The 19,665-nt window shown below is 41.8% G+C and overlaps 2 protein-coding genes across 2 annotated transcripts in view; one reads left to right on the top strand and one right to left on the bottom strand.

Moving 5' to 3' along the window:
* VWDE (von Willebrand factor D and EGF domains) overlaps positions 1–4,017 on the top strand; it is a 37,977-nt gene extending 33,960 nt beyond the window's left edge. Inside the window, 7 exon segments of the mRNA XM_072328119.1 lie at positions 21–116; positions 456–551; positions 1,029–1,124; positions 1,225–1,320; positions 2,610–2,705; positions 3,125–3,228; positions 3,997–4,017. Of these exon segments, the coding sequence (XP_072184220.1) occupies positions 21–116; positions 456–551; positions 1,029–1,124; positions 1,225–1,320; positions 2,610–2,705; positions 3,125–3,228; positions 3,997–4,017 (605 nt within the window).
* A 5,857-nt stretch (positions 4,018–9,874) lies between these two features.
* On the bottom strand, positions 9,875–19,312 carry LOC140248626 (uncharacterized). Its single transcript, XM_072329496.1, has 5 exons — positions 18,982–19,312; positions 16,471–16,566; positions 12,946–13,050; positions 12,286–12,381; positions 9,875–10,337 (listed from the first exon to the last, which is right to left on the bottom strand). Exons 1-5 carry the CDS (start codon positions 19,208–19,210, stop codon positions 10,228–10,230), a joined length of 636 nt encoding a protein of 211 aa, XP_072185597.1. The 5' UTR covers positions 19,211–19,312; the 3' UTR covers positions 9,875–10,227.
* Between the last annotated feature and the right edge of the window lie 353 nt (positions 19,313–19,665).

The following is a 19,665-nucleotide window of genomic DNA, read 5'->3' as shown; positions in this document are numbered from 1 at the left end:
CATTGACTGATGGATGGTAGTGATTTGCAACAGACACTGTGAAAATGGCGGTGAATGTCTCGCTCCAGACATCTGCCAGTGTAAATCTGGATGGTACGGACCAACGTGCAGTACAGGTAACGGGACAGACCCTGTTGTGGACTCCTGCAAGTTCCACATTCCTGGGAGGCCTCTCATAATCTGAAATGTGTAACCATGTGGCTCAGACAACAGCACTGGGTGGCTGCTTGATGCTGGGGTGTCCCCACACCCCCTCTTGTCTCTGCATGCTAGTTCTGATGCCAAGTAGCAGCTCTAGAAAACCGATCTCAAATTCTTTGGGTAGAGATTTTAAGTGAATAGTGTAATCTGAACTCATCTGAGGTATTTAATCGCTGTCCTTGCAACAGAAGTAGATATTTTATGGATTTCATTTTTTGCCATGGTTCTCACTTTTCCTCACCCTGTTTGTGCAGCGATGTGTGACCCTGTGTGTCTCAATGGTGGTTCCTGTACTAAACCAGGTGTTTGTCTCTGCCCACATGGATTTTATGGAGCCCAGTGTCAGAATGGTAATCTTTTTTATTTTCTCCTATTTCCTGTCATTATGAGGTAATCAGTAAGAAAGCATTGTTAAGCTTGAGACACAGATTTCATGATCAAGACTTCAGAGAAGTGGTGCACCAAACATAAACATATATATGTAAAGCTTTTATGGCTGATTCAGTCAATGTTCAAGAAGAGATACTAAAAATTTGCTTCCTTGCATTCAGCTCTTGAGCAGTGTTCAGCCACTTGGCCACCTGCATCTATATTATATAGTCTGGTCACTTGTATACACGTCTGCTTGCCAACCTTGACACATTCTTATCTTGTTCTGTATTTGCTGTTGTAATAAATCCACTAATATGATTTTTACTAGACAGGCTTGGTAGTTTATATCGATGTCTGGCACTATCAGGATTTTAGTGTTGCACTAATTTCCTGGAAGTATGTTGCAAAAGCAAACAAAAAAACAAACAACAGCCTTTCTCCTTTATATCTTTTAGCTGTCTGCAGGCCGCCTTGCAAGAATGGTGGTCACTGCATGAGAAACAACATTTGTACCTGTCCTGATGGTTACGCAGGCAGAAGATGTGAAAAAAGTAAGCTAGTGTTAAAATCCTTCCAAAATATGAAAGTAACCAATAAATTGCTCTGTAAACCATTAACAAGTATTTAACAACAAATGTTTCTGAATTCAAGGTGTCTGTGAGCCAAGGTGCATGAATGGAGGAAGGTGCGTAGGGCCCAATATTTGCTCTTGTCCTTCAGGATGGAGTGGAAAAAAATGTAATACACGTAAGTATCATGTAGTTAACAAGGAGAACCGTGCCTTAAAACTAATGTATGGTTAAAGGACAGCTCTGTCAACAAAGAATATGAAGTTAGTGCCAAAGAATTCTTAAATATACATACACTGACAAACAGTGAACTTGGCAGCAAAATGTAAAATGGGGAATTAAACCACGCAGCTCAGGCTAGATCATGAGACCAAAATATCCTTTTAATTCTTGAATGACATATATTTCTGCTTCCTTCTCCACTCTTGTCTAAACAAGATGCATCTGTGTTTTTGAATACATACAGCTGCAAAGAACTGGGTCAATCAACAGAAAGAATTTCAGTTTGTACTATAGGACGTAAAAAAAACCAAAACAATATCACAGAAAAAGAACTACAGTGAACTACAGTGAAGCATCAGGAAGCTGTGGAAACAGTGGGAAATGATTGGAATAGAAAATGCAGTGGGCATAAATCCTCTAGGAAAGATAAAAATAGGAGTGTGATGGAAGCACAGCTGTGGATCGCGTTGTATCTTGATGAAGTTATAGACGGCACGTAAATAAAATGTGGCAGCTTGGATAGAGGCAGTTTGTGTGAAAATCAGCATGAGCATGGATGGTAGAAATACAGCAGATAAAATGTGAGTGTCTGTCATATCTCCCCACCTGAGGCTCAGATAGTGATGTGGATGGTGAGCTGCATGATGGCACGGATGAAAGACAATTTCCCCTGTATTATCTTCTGTAATTATTGGAAAACTCTATTGAAAAAAAATAAATTCATCCATATTGACAGGGATTAGATATTTCTGGACTCTATGGAAAAGAGATTTCATCATCATAACATCTGTTAATCAGTGAGAAATAATAGTGTTCTAGAGAATGACTTAATAAACAGAGAATGTGCAGAAAAATGATTCATAGAAAATAACTTAAGATCAAATATTGATGAGCTGATTCGCTGAGTTAAGTTGTATGACAGGCAGAAAGATCTTTCCCTGAGGTCTGGATTTATGGAAAGGAATATTTGGAAAAAAACCCCACAAACCTGTGTAGTAGCATTGACTTAGTATTTCAGGCTTTGGTAGCTGACTGTGTTGTACCAGAACATCTCAATGCATGCACTGACTGCAAGCCTTTGCGTTTCTGGTTCTCTCTAATATTCTGTTGATCTTAGGGCTTTAGTGAAGACGATGTGATTCTTCCGTGCAGAAAGCGGTCAGCAACTAGTGAGCATCCTCGAATGTAAATAAAAAGTAATCCCTTGGGATATTACTGAACTTTGTTGTGATGATTTTTGTGCAGCAATCTGTCTTCAGGAATGTAAGAATGGTGGAGAGTGCATTGGACCAAGTACGTGTCATTGTCCTCCACAGTGGGAAGGAACCCAGTGTCAAACACGTAAGAATGATGTGACCAACAATGTAAACTCTTTGTTTCTGCGCAGAAATGTGCAATACCTGCAAGTCCTGTACCTTGGCTGTATTTTAACGGAAATCTGTGTTAAAGGCAGGAGAGAGTACAGATTCCTGTGCCCATTCTGAAGCTCTCTAGAATACGAAGGTAGTCTGTGACCGTGTAAGCAGTAGATAGGTGATACGCTGCTGTTGCAGCCCTGAGAGACCATTGCTATGTGCCACTTTTACACACACTTTTGTTGTGTCCATCTCTCTATCTCATGTATTCCGTCAGCATGCTCCTGCATTACATCTGCATCTTTGTATACAGAGATGGCATAGGCAAAAAGTATTGTTGGCTTTATTGTTCCTTTACTGAGTTGTTAGATAACTAAAGCCACATATCCCTCTCTCTTGGTCTAGCTGTGTGCAGTCAGAAGTGCCTGTTTGGAGGCAAGTGTGTGTCACCTAATGTGTGCTCCTGCCGTCCTGGTTATACTGGAGTCCTCTGTGAGAAGAAAGTTCAGGTAACTGCACTGTCAAGATGTCGTGACAGATATGGCAGTTTGAAAGCCATTACTTAGCCCACTTGTCCAGAAAAGCAGCTCCAAATATACCAGGAGTGTTTTGTCTTCTTTCTTCATTTCAGTCTCTAGTGAGGGAAAGGTCCTAAAATTCCCAACTTATTCTATTGTTTTACTCATTCCAGTACTTTGAGAATTCTTCCCAACTCCTGAAGTAAATTTCCCTTTGTTTCTAATTAAGTTGTTTCTTTTCCTGCTGCAGCCATTTTGGGAATGACTTCAACCATGACTCTCTTCTAGAGCATAGTCCCATTTTGGGGAGGAGCATCCCAATACTGATTTTCTCAGACAGTGTCAAGTCAAGCCCTGATGTTTTTTACCTACCTACCTGCCTACACTGTCACTCAGTGCATCACTATTTCATGCAAACATTTATTATCACCAAGCGTAACTTTGGACGCAGATTTATTTTTTTGCATGGAGGTGAACAACAGCCATTTCTCTGTTCTGTCCTATTCCTTTCTTTGGGTGCTGTCTTTCACTGAAGTCATTTAATTAACTGTTATTACCACTGTTTTGCAACTTCTGAAGTACAAACTGTTCTAATTTTCTCTGCATCACCAACAGTTCTCCTTTTAATGTCAGCAGATTTTGATAATTTTATGATGCAGAATTCACTCGGAGGAGCTGGAACATACCTAATTTTGGCACTGCTTGCTGGTACTATTCCTCTGCGTTCATCTATTACTTTTATTTATTTTTCCTCCCAAGGTACAAAGACATCGTGGTTGAAGAAAGGAAGTTAAATGCTGCATGGATCTGTGACACCTGAAAACAGCAAGAAGTCTGAAAGCATTCACAGATTTTATTTAAATGAGGAGAATATTCAGAATATTTTTTTTAAATGTCATGTCAGCTGTGAATTTCTGAAAAGCTTCAATACAACAACCTTGTAGCCATTGCAACATGTGTGTATCTACAATTCTCAGAGCCTCTGATTCTTCACCACATTCAGAGATTTCATAGGTCACGCAAACCCAGAGCTCTGCAGCCTCTTAATGAAGTCAGCTGGGCTATGTGCAAGCGAGACTGTAATATCTGCTGAGCACCTCTAGGAAAGTAGACAGCACATAATCTCTTGAGAACTGTACATTCTGTTTTTAAACACTGTTCACTTATGTATTACTTGGAAGCATATGGAAGGAAGAGCATAGGTGGGTTTTGGTTTTTTCTTTTTTCCAGCTTGTATTTTCATTCGTGCACTTGGTAGTGAGGAAGGAGGGGTAGCCTAAAAGACTTCAGTAGTAGTGCAGGCAAGGCCATGTGGCTCATTAACAGTCAACCAACAGCAGACTAATTCTGGTTTATCATCTGTGGCAGACAGATTCTATCCAGCAGCCAGATTCCAACTCTTCTTCATTACTTACATCGCGTGCACATCAGTAGAGAACGACTGCTGTCTGTAAGACTCTTTCACATACTGAACCAGCATTTGGAAAGATGAGAAAATAATGTTTCTTAGGGAAATGTGGCAATGTTTGACCCAGAGATATTCTGTGCTGAACCTTAAATGGTAAGAGTGGGAGTTTGCTGCACGTCGTGACGCCTGTATACATCTTCTCAGAAAGTATTTGTAAGCAAGCCATAAGGCTTTTTCCTTCCCCCCTCCCCCCCCCCATTTCCTATTGCTCCAACCAATTGTTAGCGCCAACCAGCAGCAAAACAGTTTTGGAACAAATGAAACTCTGTTTTATTTTAAGCTTCCTTCCTCCTTCTGCCTATCTTTCAGAGAACGAGTTCTGGTAACAGACACGAAACTCCCTTTCAGCTTATTATTCAAGCATGTGAATTTACCATTTGGGGCTGTGGGATGTTTTTCTTACAAAAGAAACAAACAAAAGAGCCTCATTATTTTTATGAACCAAATTCCATTTATACGCAGTAATTCTGAATAGAAAGAAAATCCTGTTCCTTTTGCCATTTTCTGTCACTGTGGGATGCCTCCTGCCACTCAGACCCGTAAGAGCTCTCGTGAGCTTACATTTCTCCTCACCTTTCTATATCCCTCTTAATCCTTTCTGCAAAGTAAACTGGCATTTTCAGAGCTCAGCACCATTTCAGAATGATAATTTCTAAGTGCCCGGTGTGTATTTCAGAAATGTTTTCAATCCTCCACTTGCACTGTAAGTTTCAGTGGCTCCATGGCCTTTAATTTTAATCCAGCATCCAGGTGGCTGATAGCCAGATGTGCTGGGAACTCTTCTATTATTTAAAACCTGCTTCACTTGAACTGTTTCCTTTCTCACAGCTCACAAAGATCTCTATGAACAAAACCTGACCAGCTATTGGAACTGATGCCTCGGGCTGAAGTCTCAAATACACAATATTTTCTAAACGTGGCCATGCTGATATTGCATAAGCTCATTTTGTAGCAGCCCCCACTCCACGCATCATTTAGCTACAGATGTGGTGCTCTCAAGGATGAGGTGTCAGGAAAAGTGTTTTAGTTAATGACTTTGTGCAACCCTCTGTTCACAGAACTGAACCAATACGAATGCCCTTCTAGGATTTCAGGCTAAATAAAGGGTTTTAAATAATAACTTCTAGTATTTCCCACTGATTTTCATTGTTGCTGAAGGCAGAAATAACTTGTTTTTACATCTTCCAAATGCAAGCTGAGTCAAGGAAGGCACATCCGGAGTTCTGCTACACTAGTGAAAAGCTTGGTGCCAATCTATCCTGTGGTCCTTTAAGCACACGAAGCAGGAAAATTATCAGTACAGGCATAAGGACACATACATCAAAATGTCCCTGTTTTTATGTGAAACTTTTGTTACTATTGTCCAACATACATGAAATAGTATTTACTGAGTGTAACTAGAAAGCCTATTGCAACACTGCAGTAATGCTCCTCAGTTTTACAGAAACTTTGTCAGCAGTTGCAGAGTTGATATACACTGGTACAAAACAATAAGTGCTCAAATTGCACAGCACAATCAGAGTAGATACTACAGACCTTAGCAAGGACTTTCCTTCCTACATCTATATCCATATTACCCAAGATTTCAAAATTAAAAGAAAAAATGAAGTGGCCACATTTGTAAGTCTCACACCTCTTTTTCAGGCGTTAATATTAACATAGCCGAGGACAGAAAGTGAGTGTGCATTTCCATCTAACAAAAGGAAAACCCTGAAGAATAATCAATGCAAATGGTAGCATATATGAGTACAAGAGCTTTACCTTCTTGTCAAATTGGATGTATCTACTCCATTACTCGCCCAAATGAGAAAATCCAATGTTATTATTCTCAGTTAAGCATTAACACTGGGGTACATATATGGAATCTTGTAGGTTAGAAGAGGTTTTCAATGACTACAGAGATTTATGCTGTTTCTCTTCTAAGAAGGCAGCACGTGGCGTAGTTGGGTTAATTTATTCAACTTTCTTTCACGGCTCAGCTTAGAAAAAGATAAAGCGAACCAAGTCATTCCAGCCTTGGTACAACCACTGATTGTGGAATATAAAATGAAGAATCATAGAATTACCCAGGTTGGAAAAGACCTTGAAGATCATCAAGTCCAACCGCAGCCTAACCAGTACCCCATCTCTAAAAAACCTCTGCTAAATCATATCCCTGAGTACCACATCCAAACAGCTCTTAAACACATCCAGGGATGGCGATTCAACCACCTCCTTGGGGAGCCCATTCCAGTACCTAACCACCCTTTCAGTAAAGAAATTCTTCCTAATATCACAGAATCACAGAATCACAGAATGACCCGAGTTGGAAGGGACCTCAAGGATCATGTAGTTCCAACCCCCCTGCCTAGCAGGGCCACCAAACATACGCCTTTACTAGATCAGGTTGCCCAGAGCCCCGTCCAACCTGGTCTTGAACACCTCCAAGGACGGGGCATCCACAACCTCCCTGGGCAGCCTGTTCCAGGACCTAACCACTCTCCTAGTAAAGAACTTCCCCCTAACATCCAACCTAAATAATCCCCATCCCCATCCCCCTAATATCCAACCTGAACTTGCCCTGGCGCAACTTAAGGCCATTTCCCCTCGTCCTGTCACTTGTCACTAGTGAGAAGAGACCTGCCCCACTCTCACTGTAAGAACCTTTCAGGTACTGGAAGACAGCAATAAGGTCTCCCCTCAGCCTCCTCTTCCTCAGACTAATCAGCCCCAGCTTCCTTAGCCTCTCCTCGTAGGGCTGATTCTCCAAGCCCTTCACGAGCCTCGTTGCCCTTCTCTGGACCTGCATGTAAATGGTAAATTAAACGGTACATAAGAAACAAACACTTCTCACCCTTCCATGTGTACTCTTAGTGACAGAATATTAGAATCAATGCACCTCCCTTACAATTTTCTCAGTCATTTTAACGAGAATCAGAACATCAGTATAAGGCGGTATGCTTAGCTCTAGCAACAAAAAATAACCTGTTCTGGATGCAAAATTACCTTCTCATCAGAAGATACACCTAGCCCTCCAAACCAGCATGCTGTAACTGGCAAGCATGTTCAGCCTTCCAGAGAGTGGGAGGGAATGGAGAAACAAACAAAAGAGAGTGAACGCTGCCAGCTCTTTACACAGACACACGTGCAACTCTGGAAACAATCATTTAGATCTCATTTATAATACATCATGATTATGTTTGACTTGAGATAATGAGGACACTTACTAAAAATATGGTGGAGATTTAAACGGATTTTCTTAAAAACAGAAAAAAAAAAAACAACAACCCATAAACACAGCAAACCCCTCAGCCAGAAGATGGTGCTACATCCAAGCTGTTCCTAAAATATACCATCACTTCTGGTGTGTTCCATCAAATCACTGCTTCATTCATTTTAACTACTTCTAAACAGGTAACTAGTTAAATTAGCAGTTGTTCTGGCCTGCTCAGACACACCAACTGCAGGTCTGCTTCACAGGCCTTTGTCTTATATGCCTATAATACATCTCTTAGGTTCTAATCACTGTTATTGTCACACTTGGCTTTATTATCAGAAGTGAGGCTTTCCAGGAACAATGCCGAGATATTGCGCCTCCTCGCATTTACTTATTTGTGCTCATTTGCTCTGAAACCTTGGGGCTGATGCCATTTCTTTCCTTCATTCACTGCCCCACAACTAGCATTCCACTTACAGTATTCAGCTGGGCTTCTGAATTTTTGCTGTGACACAGACACAGAATTACAGTCACAAAACCTCCTCAAGAGGTACTGAGGAAGGTATCTTGTTCCATCTGCAAAAGCCACATCTTTCACCGGCATGTCTGAAATACCCAGGGTATCACAGTAAAAGCAGCACCAAAAAATACATCCCTCTTGTTCTGTCCCATGTTCCCAGCAACAAAACTTCCAGAAGACAGGCTTCTAGCAGGTTCCAACTGAACCAAGTGCAACAGCCTCTGATGCGAGGGTGGAGAAAGGCTTCTCGACTATACAAAGTAGTGACTACCTCATAAAAGAAAAGAACAGCCTTATAAATATCACAGAATCACAGAATTTTTCAGGTTGGAAAAGACCTAGAAGATTATCTAGTCCAACCATTACCAATACTTCCCAGCTAAACCATATTCCTCAACGCAACATCCAAACGTTTCTTGAACACTCCCATGGTCGGTGACTCTACCACCTCCCTGGGCAGTGCATTCCAATGCCTGACTACCCTTTCTGAGAAGAAATACTTCCTAATGTCCAGCAAATATGCCATTCAGTGTCTTCCATCTGCCTTTGGTATGCTTTGTTTCTCTTCTAGACAAGTTCAGTAAAAGTGAATGCCCCATTTCTTTTATTTCCAGTCAATGTTTGTTAGTTTGTCACCCCTGGAAAAAACACGTCCTTCTAACTCATATTCCCTTGGAGAGGGATACCATGTTTGGCCTGGTTCAACTTGCATGTTTTGGCAAAGCTTTCCTGTGCTGTAGATTTCAAGAAACATGGAACAACGCTTGAAGTCTCAATCAGATCTGCAGCCCTCTCAGAAGGCTGCAAAACCTGATTGAGGCCAAAATAGCCAGGAAGGAAGCCTCAGCATCCTCTGTGCAAGTGATCCATAGCAAGAAAGGCTCTTCCTCACTGCAGGCCCGCAGATCCGCCACTACATTGCTCCTGCAGACACAACCTTGAACGTGAATCACCGATGTCTACATCTCTGGAAGGGAGATAAAGATTTTCCTGTCTTACTTGGATAACGAAAAGAAATAAATTGGAAGCGGAGGAATGATCAGATACTCTAATTGTAAAAGTGATCGAGATAAGGACTCTTTTAGAATATTAGCATGGATTAAGCTTTTAGAAGGTAAAAGTGAACCTGTCTGAACGTGTACTTCTTTTAAAATAAAGCATAACTGATCAAGATCAAATCTGGTTGTGGTGAGGGGCAGGAAGCACATACAGATCAAAATCCTGATTGTTGATAAGATGCCTTGCAGTTTGCTGATGTTCCAGAAAGATGCAAACTTCATGCTTCTGCTTTCAACTGTGTCATCTCAACAAAGATGAGTTACACTTGCGCTAATAACCCCCTTCCGAGTTAAGGAGGTTTTGTTTCATGTGCTTCTTTAAAAACACACAGTGATAATAAAACACAACAATCCCAGTCTGAAAAAGAAACAATAATCAGATAGAAGAGCACACATCCAATCCAAAGTACTTTATTTGAAGAGTAAATTTTACTTCAAGGTCAGCTCTATCAACCGAGACATAGCAGTTCTGCTTATGAAGAAAAATGGGAACAGCACAAAAACATACACTACACACACAGCAGAGTGCATCATACACTACACACACTTGGATATTTTTAACAGCTGTATTACTATCAGCAATACACCCCTTTCATAGAGAAATGCATTTACTCAGAATACTAAAGACAAAAAGCTACCTGACATCAACTAGTTACCGCTTACATTCCTCCCTATCTCTTCCTCCAGACTTTATATCTGTATGAAGAGTTACAAGAAGAAAATACAGCTTATCTGTGCTGAAGCTGTTTCATTCCTTCCTTTTCTTTGAGCACTGCAGACCAGAGTAGGGCAGTCGACATCTGCACACGTTCGGAGCTATGCATTTTCCTCCATGTTGACAAGGTAGTTTACATACAGCTGAAATGAGGCACCAGACACACAGTACATCTTCTGCACAACACAAGATCATTTTTCTTCTTTGTCTTACTGTACTAACAGAATTGTTCCCTGGTGAACCATGTTGGGACAACATAAATAAAAGCACAATGGAAGAACCAAAAAGCCATACTTCTCAATTTATAACCTCATGGCCTTCACTGGAATACAGCCACAGTACATCTAGTCTTATTTGTGCTCCCTTCCCCTTTTAAAATACTATCATTTCTATTGTTCTTGAAAGTTCAGACTGTCTTTCAGATAGACGTCTCCATGAGAGTGAGGGAATGTAACGCTACAATGTGATAGAAAGCACAGCAATAACAGCAGCATAGCGAAGTCCAGGATTGCAGTAAGTGAGAAGCCCAAATGCAGCAGTCATGGACACAAAAGCAAATGAGAAAAAAATAAATCTGTTTACCCTCGTAAGGCTTCAGGTACACAAGGATCTCCAGTGAGATACCTTCACCTCCACTGCCAACCCTTAAAGGAGGTCTGGGAGGGGGTAGATCCTGGCTCCATCCCTTCTGGTCACTCAAAAGCATTGCAGGCACCTACACTCCCCTGAGTTGGCCCTGCCTCCCCACCAGGTGCTCAATGACTGGTTCAAGCCATGACTGAGCATATCCACTACAGGGAACAATAAAAATTCCTGCTGAAACTTCTATAAGGCAGTTACTGGATCCACACATCCACATGCAAACAGTCTGAATGTAGCAGGTGCTGCTTACGTGTTGCTGTTCTTCCTTAGGAAGAGTGGGAGACCAAAAACACAATGGTCAAGTAAGCAGGCACAGCCATAAGTGTGCCCCCTCACCATACAGCAGTGAAGACAACAAACAAGAGGGCTGCAGTTTTCTTACGAGCCCCTTTGCTAAGAGAGGTCAAATTGGAAGAAGATTTATCTAGTTAAGGCACAGTCATTATTTTGACATTAAGAACCTGAACACTTCTACCATTATGTCTGGTGCAGGGAGCAGAACCAGGCATTCTGCAACTTCTCTCTATGTCCCATAACTTATCTTTTAATATCACCTTCTATCTCAATACACTGTTGAATACAAAGAATAAACATTTTCCCAATCAAACGGGAACATTATTTATTTGTTCTTGTTTGCTGGACAACATACATATTGCAGAAGAACTAATACAAGCCAATTTGGACTCCTTGAGCCACACAAGCATTTCATATGCAGCAGGATTTAAACCAGAGACCTTGCATTCACCATATCCAGGTTAAAAGCAATGGTTAAGAGAGCCATCTCTCAGTGTCCCACAGAGCAAACAAAAAACTTTTTTTCCAGCCTCGGGACTATTGCCTTTAGCAGCTGGGCAGTGCTGTTACAGGCGTACAGAGCCATGCAGCTCTGAGCAGATTAAAGGTTGTATAACCTCCATCTGCTTTTGTGAATCATGATTTTCTGAAATGCAAGTACTTGTTCAGTAGGAATGCCAGCCAGTACTAATCTCAATCACAGACAACTTTCTCTTGCTGTTTTAAAAACACCTTGAGTTGATTCTCCCAATTTATCCTCGAAGTGAGAAGCAAGTTCTCCACATCTGTAAAATTCACTGAAGATAACAGTAGTGCTAGCATTTCTACAGTGGCTGTCTTTCAGTTCTTTAGACTGGACTCTCAATTTACAGTAAATATTTCAGAAATACGGTGTATACAAAGTAATGAATTTGGTAACAACTGAGATCTGAATTTGAAGTCAGCTGAGGTGACAAAGTTCTGTCTTTCTGACCAAACCAAAAAGCCTGTTCCTGATGCATATACCTAAGACCCCCAGTATGCAGAAGAACTTCTCATTTACTGTTCTAAGACACTTTTCTAGCAGCTTTGCTAGGCATTGAAGATTTGAACACTATGCTGTGTAAATCAAACAAGTAGAGAAGGGATACAAGAAAAATGTCAGAAGTTATTTACCTAAGTGACATGCTCCACCGACCCATCCAGCTGGACAGCTACAAATCCCAGGAGCCACACAAGCTCCATTATTCCTGCAACCTTGAGGGCAAATTGCTAGAAGAAAAGAATGGGAAAGAGAGCAGGATTTATAAAACTGATATAGAAGAATCCTGACAGAATGAAAGATTCAGAATGATACAAATCAAAATGGCAAAATACATTTTATTCCAGGTCAGATGCTCAACTAGAATTACTCTAAAGGCATTTCCACGACCATGGAAATGAAAAAAAAAAAAAAAGAAAGAAAAAAATACACTAAGTATTTAAGTTTAAATGTTAACATACACACACTTTAATGTGGAATAAATAACTTGACAGTATTTTGTCTGAATACATACCAGTAATGCGGGTTCTTTGATTCCGACATAATGCAATGTTCCACAGTTATTAGCCTCTTAATCCTGTTAAAAATGTTTTGCCACTGTCGCTACATTTTTATTGATATGTCCTGAGACAAAGAAATCTCAGACTACTTCAATGATCTATCCATCAAATTACTTCTGCTTTTACTACTTGAGTCTCATCAGGCTGCCATCAGGTCATACTCACAGAGCTTAGGGACCGTCAGCACTCCAATCAGTTATGGTAGAGATGAAGCACATGAGTGTCAGTACTCACCTTCCTGGCATCTTGATCCTGTCCAGCCAGAAGCACAAAGGCACTTCACCACCCCATTGACAGAGATGCATTCACCGCCGTTTTGACAGCCTCCTTCACAGCTTACTGCAGAGAAGCAGCATGCACAATACATTCAGGAGCAGCAAAGGTAACTGAGTAGTTATCTGTACAGAGCTGGCAAATCATCAACTACTTATCACATCTGTAAAGACTACAGTTTTGATTATTTACAGAAAGGCACAGTTCCATTAGGAATTAGCAAGGATGTCAGCACGTGCCAACTCAAAACATAGTTAAAATTAAGCATGAGTTTTTTGGCCACTTAACCCGAGAGTACAAACATGATTATCATGGTGGCTCTACTGCCACCTCCCCCCACCAAAACTGTGAACCAACAGTCGAGTAGATACATCACAGCAACTACTGACATGCATTCTTATCAATCTAGCCAAATCACAGCTGATAAGTCAGTATTATGTGGTCAAGGATTCACGTATTTCATTTCCTTACAGTTCTTACATTTTTAACAAGAGGAAGAAGTGAGGGGGATTATTACTTTGACGAATGGAACTATGACTACAGCCCAGTCAAGTCGTGCTTTAGTAAAGGCCAACTAAATAAACCTCCTCATTTCAGAATTGTTCTGTTCAGAATTATTCCGTTCTCTGCAATGAGGCTTGTGAAGGGCTTTGAAAATCAACCACAAGAGAGGCTGAGGGAGCTGGGGCTGTTTAGTCTGGAGAAAAGGAGGCTGAGGGGAAACCTTATCACTCCCTTCCAGTATCTGAAAGGTGCTTACAGTGAGAGCGGGGCAAGTCTCTTCTCACTGGTGACAAGTGACAGGACGAGGGGAAATGGCTTCAAGTTGTGCCAAGGTAAGTTTAGGTTGGACGTTAGGAAACACTTCTTTACAGAAAGGGTAGTCAAGTACTGGAATAGGCTCCCAAGGGAGGTGGTTTAGTCACTGTCCCTGTATGTGTTTAAGTACCATTTGGATGTGGTGCTCAGGGATATGATTTAGCAGAGGGTTGTTAGAGTTAGGGTACTATGGTTAGGCTGTGGTCAGACTTGATGATCTCTGAGGTCTTTTCCAACCAGGGTAATTCTGTGATTCTATGATTCTATATCAAAGCCTTCAAGGCCTAAGTCATTAAGCATTATTTATGCCAGATGTATGATTAGTATCAACTGTGGACTGCAATATTGCCTTTGAAACATGGCATAATCTCTGTTCTGTACAATGAAATTCATCCTTTCACGAGAACGAATGTAAATGTAAATAACTTCTTCACTTTACGGAACAGAAACAACTATCCTTCACTATTACAATGAGCTGTCAGAATGTCTGCTCAATACTTCACATCTCAGAGAGGATTTTTCTGCTGAAAGAAAAACAATGATTTCTTCTCCTTCACTCTCAGGAATATCTTGCCTACTACACAGGTTTCCCCTCAAACCGTTTCAAGTTTGCTTCTCCTTTCATGCCAGAACTTATCAATAGTCTGATAAGTTCCTAACTTAGCAGTTTTTCCTGGATTGCCCTTTCCAACCCACACATATATTTACTAAGCTTCACAAAACCATAAAAATTGGTCTTTGTAACTACCCACCTCTATTATCTTCCACTATGACCAATACCTTGCTATGTGTATCTTTAGCAGGTTGCCCTCAATATTGCCATCTTACAGATACTATAATATAGTTTCAGCTACCTAATGCAGAAATATCCATCTATTCAAACCACCTAATTATTCAGGAAGTCTGCTATATCACTGAACAGCCTTTAAAACATGGAATATCACACAGCACATCAACACCATATTTGCAAGAGTCAAAATTATCTCAGATTCTCCTGATAAATTTCAGTACAGACACTGCACACCATTATCCTGCAAGCACACAGACCCTCTAGTTCAGGCATGTCCTACTCACACGGCCCAGCCCACCCAGTGGCCACCCCGTGTCCCCTATGCCATCATGGCAGTGGTTCTTCCCCACAAAGCAGCCCAGCCCAGGTGCACATCCATTGCTCAGCAACAACCAAACACTGGTGTGCAACTGGCACTGTCTGGGCTGAAAGTGGGATATGGAGAGGGTGTAGTGCCAGCTCAAGTTATGGCAAACAATTCTATGCAGTTTGATACATTAGCTAAACACGGTCCTGTAAACAGCAAAAATTATGCAGTCATGCTTGCAGTTTTGTCAAAGGAATTTGAGAATAGGGTTTAAGACTGTTGAAAAGATCAGCAATTTTTTGCTGTAGTTGCACCTCCATTTTCAGTCAACATAACTACATTACCTGCAATTTTTCAAATGGAGTGTACTGAGATGCAGTCAGATATTTGACTCAAAAATGGTTTTTAGGAGACCTTAATAAGATCTCTCTTACCAGAAAGAAATATCCCCCACTTCACAATATTCATGTCATCGCATTTTGGCAGCACATATGCTAGTGAACAACTGCTTCAAGGATGAAGCACAGTAAGAGTAAAATTCCATCAAAAATCTCTGACAAACGCCTTGAGAACTCACTAAGAATTGCAGCCTCTGCCATTGAACCAGACTGATGCATTAGTTTCACAAAAACAAGGTCAAGTATCCCACTAGTTTTATGATTTTGTTGCTCTCTTTATGTTTCAATAAAAAAAATGTAAAAAAAATGTAAAAAAAAAAAATAAATATATATATATATCACAGAATCACAGAAATATATATATATATATATATATATATATGTTTTCTTACTGATATACATTAACTATATTACATATAGAGGCTGCTCCAAAAGTAATGTCTCCTGTTTTATTATGTTGGCCAATGACACCAGAGATGGATGTCAGTGATATGGCAGTAGGGATGAACCTTCCAGTATTCCCTTAAATCTGTTGTTATGTGACAGATGACAGCAGAGGGGCAGCCTAACAAAATGGCGTCCGACATGGAAGTGCATTTGAAGCAAAGGTGTGTCACTGAATTCTGCCACGTGAAAAAAAATGGCATCTACTGACATTCATCAGCATTTGCTGAAGATTTATGGAAGCCAAACAGTGGATGTGAGCGCAGTGAGGTGGTGGGTTGTGTGTTTCAGCAGTGGTGACAGCAGACCTGCTGGTGCAGATTTTTATGAGCACTGAATGCAGACTTTTGTTCATCACTAACAAAAATGCACAGCCAATGGTGGTGACAATGTAGCTGAGAATCTGCCCTATCAAACAGTGTGATTGTGCTCTCTGTACCTACTGTAGTTTCCATGGAAATAAATACAAGGCATTATTTTCAGAGCGACCTATGTATTTTATATACGATTCAAGACAATTTCTCCTCACTGAATGCGGTCCAGGCAAGCCAAAAGGCTGAACACCCATGCTTTAGGCCAAGCATTTTTTGACAGTAAAGCCAGAGGTCTAGGGAATGAAGGTCATCATTTCAAAGTGCATTAAAGTCTGGATTTGAGAAGTCCCAAATACATTTCATCTGTTCTCAAACTTTAATCTTTTCCATGCTAACGCTTGTTGTTTTACTCACCCTTATGACAGTATCTGCCCCCATAGCCAGGTGGACATCGGCATTTTCCAGGTCTCAGGCACTCTCCACCATTTTTGCATTTTGGATAACATGTTGCTGTAAGAAAGATAAACATCGGTGAAACTTACTGAAGCTAATGCTAAAATACATAAGAGATATGTATACTTTCAGTCTCCAAATGCACAGTTTGTCTTCTCATTTCCTAAGATATGTTTGCTCTGCCATCCCATGTTGCAAAGGGTATCCCCGCACAGAGAGCACCATTTTGAAGCTTTTAAGCCCTCAAAACTAAGGAAGAATTTGTATCGTAGACAGAACAGAGAGAAAATATGAGCCATATCAAAAAGTAAAAAGAATACAGCTGGACTGTGATAGAGGTTTTTGGTATTTTAGGGCAAGAAACAGCAGGGGAGAGAAGGGGTGATAAGAAGAAAAGGCTTGTGCATAAGCTCAATTTTGCCAGATTCAAGGGAAGTCCAGTCTGACTGCAAATAAATCACCGAACACACAGCCCTCCTTTTTCTAGTCCTAAATCACTCCTCAATCAGACTGGCTTTCTGAGAAAACAGTTGTTCATTCACACCCAAATTCCAGGACACTATGTGTTTCAGAGTCTCCTCTGAATTAACTGCAGGTGCGAGATGACTCCTCTACATCACACTGCCTTATCCTTAGCCTGGATGAGAGAGAATTCTGAAACAGAGGGGAGAAAAAAGATGACCACTGAATAAAACCACTGCTTGGTGGCAGTGTGAGGGCAAAATCCAGTTGAGGAATAGAGAATTTTTCATATTAATAACCATAGAATGAGTGCCTGCATGCAAATAAAGGACACAGACATATGAAAGAACAATTCAGCACTATGTAGCTTTATTATCAGATACTTAAGTTCGCTGGAAACACGAGCACCCAATTTAAGGAAAATCCTATTACTGTGTTATTTCACAGGTTTATTGTATTTGGTTTTGCCCCCACAAAAACCAACATGGTAGCAGTATCAGAGAATCACTATGGAGTTGCATACAGAGAGAAAGAGTTGTTCTGCCCTGAAGACCAAACAGTTAAATTTGGTATCACTAGCGTGAAGAAGGCATAGCAAGTAGGAATCGCTGGTGTGAAACAGGAAAGAAACCAAGAGAATAACAATGAGATCCTAAAAAGACAGTGTTGTGTATTATGCAGTGCTGGGACTCATCGGCTAACTGTGCCCATTTGGACCACCAAGTATTTAGATATATTCATAGGACAGAACTGAAGACTCTCCATAAGACTTCAGAAAGCATTTCAACATAGGACTGTAGTTCTGATGAAAAGAAAATATCCTGAAATACACAGCCTACAAACTGCACATCTTTTCCTTATGCTGGTTTCACCCTTTGCCAAAATATCCACAATTATTCTTTGCCTTCCTCGAACAAGCCTGACTGTATCCTCAGTGAATGAAAAGAACCTGACCTGCAGCTGCTCACTAGAACAGAAGTTATGCTAGAAGCACCTGAAATACTCTACAATACCTGTGTCCAGAGGTCCAAGGACTGCTCATAGGTAGAATCTCCACCAGAACATCTACCTACATGCAGCCTTGCCTGTCTCTGCAATCCCACTTGGAGCAAGCCCCACAAAAATTGTTGCTCAATGTTTTTCCTCCATTATATTCATTATATACAACTCCGTGTCTAAAATCACTCCAAAACCTGCACTAAGCAAAGATTTGTGTGTATTTACTGGGTTCATTCACCTTGCAATCAAAAATTCAAATAACAGTTTGAAGACCATCTATTTTAAAGATTAGACTTTTTTTTCCCTATTCACGCTGCACATTATCATCAGTACAGCACACTACCATGCCTACACACCAGATGCTATTTGCTGCACCTGTCCCACATCCCATTTCAAAGTCTGAAAGAATTACATTTCAGACGAAGTGCATTGAGAACTAGATGGAATACAACACCAACTACATCACATCTTCACTTGGGATATAAGACAAGGCAGCTTTTCCTGGTTACTGAGTTTTAGCCACAGCGCTCCGAAGTTTAACTTTTCAAGACATGGATCAGAACTCGATCACACTGTGCACACCCACAAGAACAAGTTTCATATCCTAACCCAGATTCATACCTCCCAGCGTGGCAGTGGGACATCCCAGTGACTGCTGGCCAGGTAACACCTGGGATATGAGTTTTTATGAGCACGACACAGTCTGAATAAGCATGGGATCCAGACAGCAACCAGCCTTCTGCACCCGTTTTTGGCTTTTCCTTAGTACCTGTCCCATTAATCCCACCTAGAAACATCTGTTCACGTTCCTCACATTTAGACGGCAGTCAAAGCCTCAAAAGCAACTTTCCTTGCTCAGGGAAGTTTACACGCCCATAGAGAAAACGACAAAAATAAGCCAATGCAGAAGCTTAGAACACTTAGGCAAACTCCAAGCGGAAAAACCTGACCTACAGCTCCTCAATCTCACCTCTCGCGTGCCCTACCCCTCGCCCCCCGCCCCGCCGTTACCGTGCTGGCAGAGCTCGCCCTCGTAGCCCTTGGAGCAGAGGCAGGTGCCGTTGCCGAGGCACAGCCCGCCGTGAAGGCAACGCGGGCTGCAGGCCGTCGCCGGGCCCCAGCTGACGGGCCGGCCCACCCCGCGGGAGTACTGGGCGCTGCCGCCCCGCATCACGCACAGCACCAGCCACAGCCCTAGCAGCAGGAGGGGCCCTCCGCTGCCCCCTGCCCGCCGCTCCATGGCCGGGACGCTCCGCTCGGCTCCCGCTCGCTCCTCTTTCTCCCCCCGCTCATTCACGCTCCCGTCGTTTTTTTCCTTTCGGTGTTCCTCCACTCCTCCCCCTCCTCACCCTTTCGCCCCCATTTTAGCTCCTCTCACCGCCAGCCTCCTCCCGCCTCCCCGCGGCCGCCCCCCGCAGCCCCACGTCAGGCTGCGCGCGAGGTGCGGGGGCCGAGCCCCGGGTTACAAACCCGTTGCCAAGCTGCTGGTGCCGGGCCTGCAGGCCTTTGTCCTGCCTGCTGCTAAAACACTCAAGTTAAACCACCCAGTTGTTGACCAAAGAATTTCATTCACTGCTTGTAAGTCTCAGGAGTCAGTACTGAGACTGATGCTCTTTAATATCTTCATCAATGCACCCTCAGCAAGTTTGCAGGTGATCCCCAAGCTGTGTAGTGTGGTCAGCACCAGAGGGATAG

This window comes from Excalfactoria chinensis, chromosome 2 (assembly GCF_039878825.1).
Source record: "Excalfactoria chinensis isolate bCotChi1 chromosome 2, bCotChi1.hap2, whole genome shotgun sequence".
NCBI lineage: Eukaryota > Metazoa > Chordata > Aves > Galliformes > Phasianidae > Excalfactoria > Excalfactoria chinensis.
The sequence above is the reverse complement of the archived record's forward strand: the minus strand, read 5'-3'. Positions and strand labels throughout refer to the sequence as shown.

What these genes read in the sequence shown, in the direction of transcription:
- LOC140248626 (XM_072329496.1), bottom strand. Translation starts at nt 19,210, where the DNA reads ATGGAGCGGCGGGCAGGGGGCAGCGGAGGGCCCCTCCTGCTGCTAGGG. An exon ending in AGGATCAAGATGCCAGGAAG is followed by an intron (nt 12,382 to 12,945) that starts GTGAGTACTGAC and finishes CTTTTCTTCTAG; the next exon opens with CAATTTGCCCTCAAGGTTGC. An exon ending in CGGTGGAGCATGTCACTTAG is followed by an intron (nt 10,338 to 12,285) that starts GTAAATAACTTC and finishes GCCTCATTTCAG; the next exon opens with CTGTATGTAAACTACCTTGT.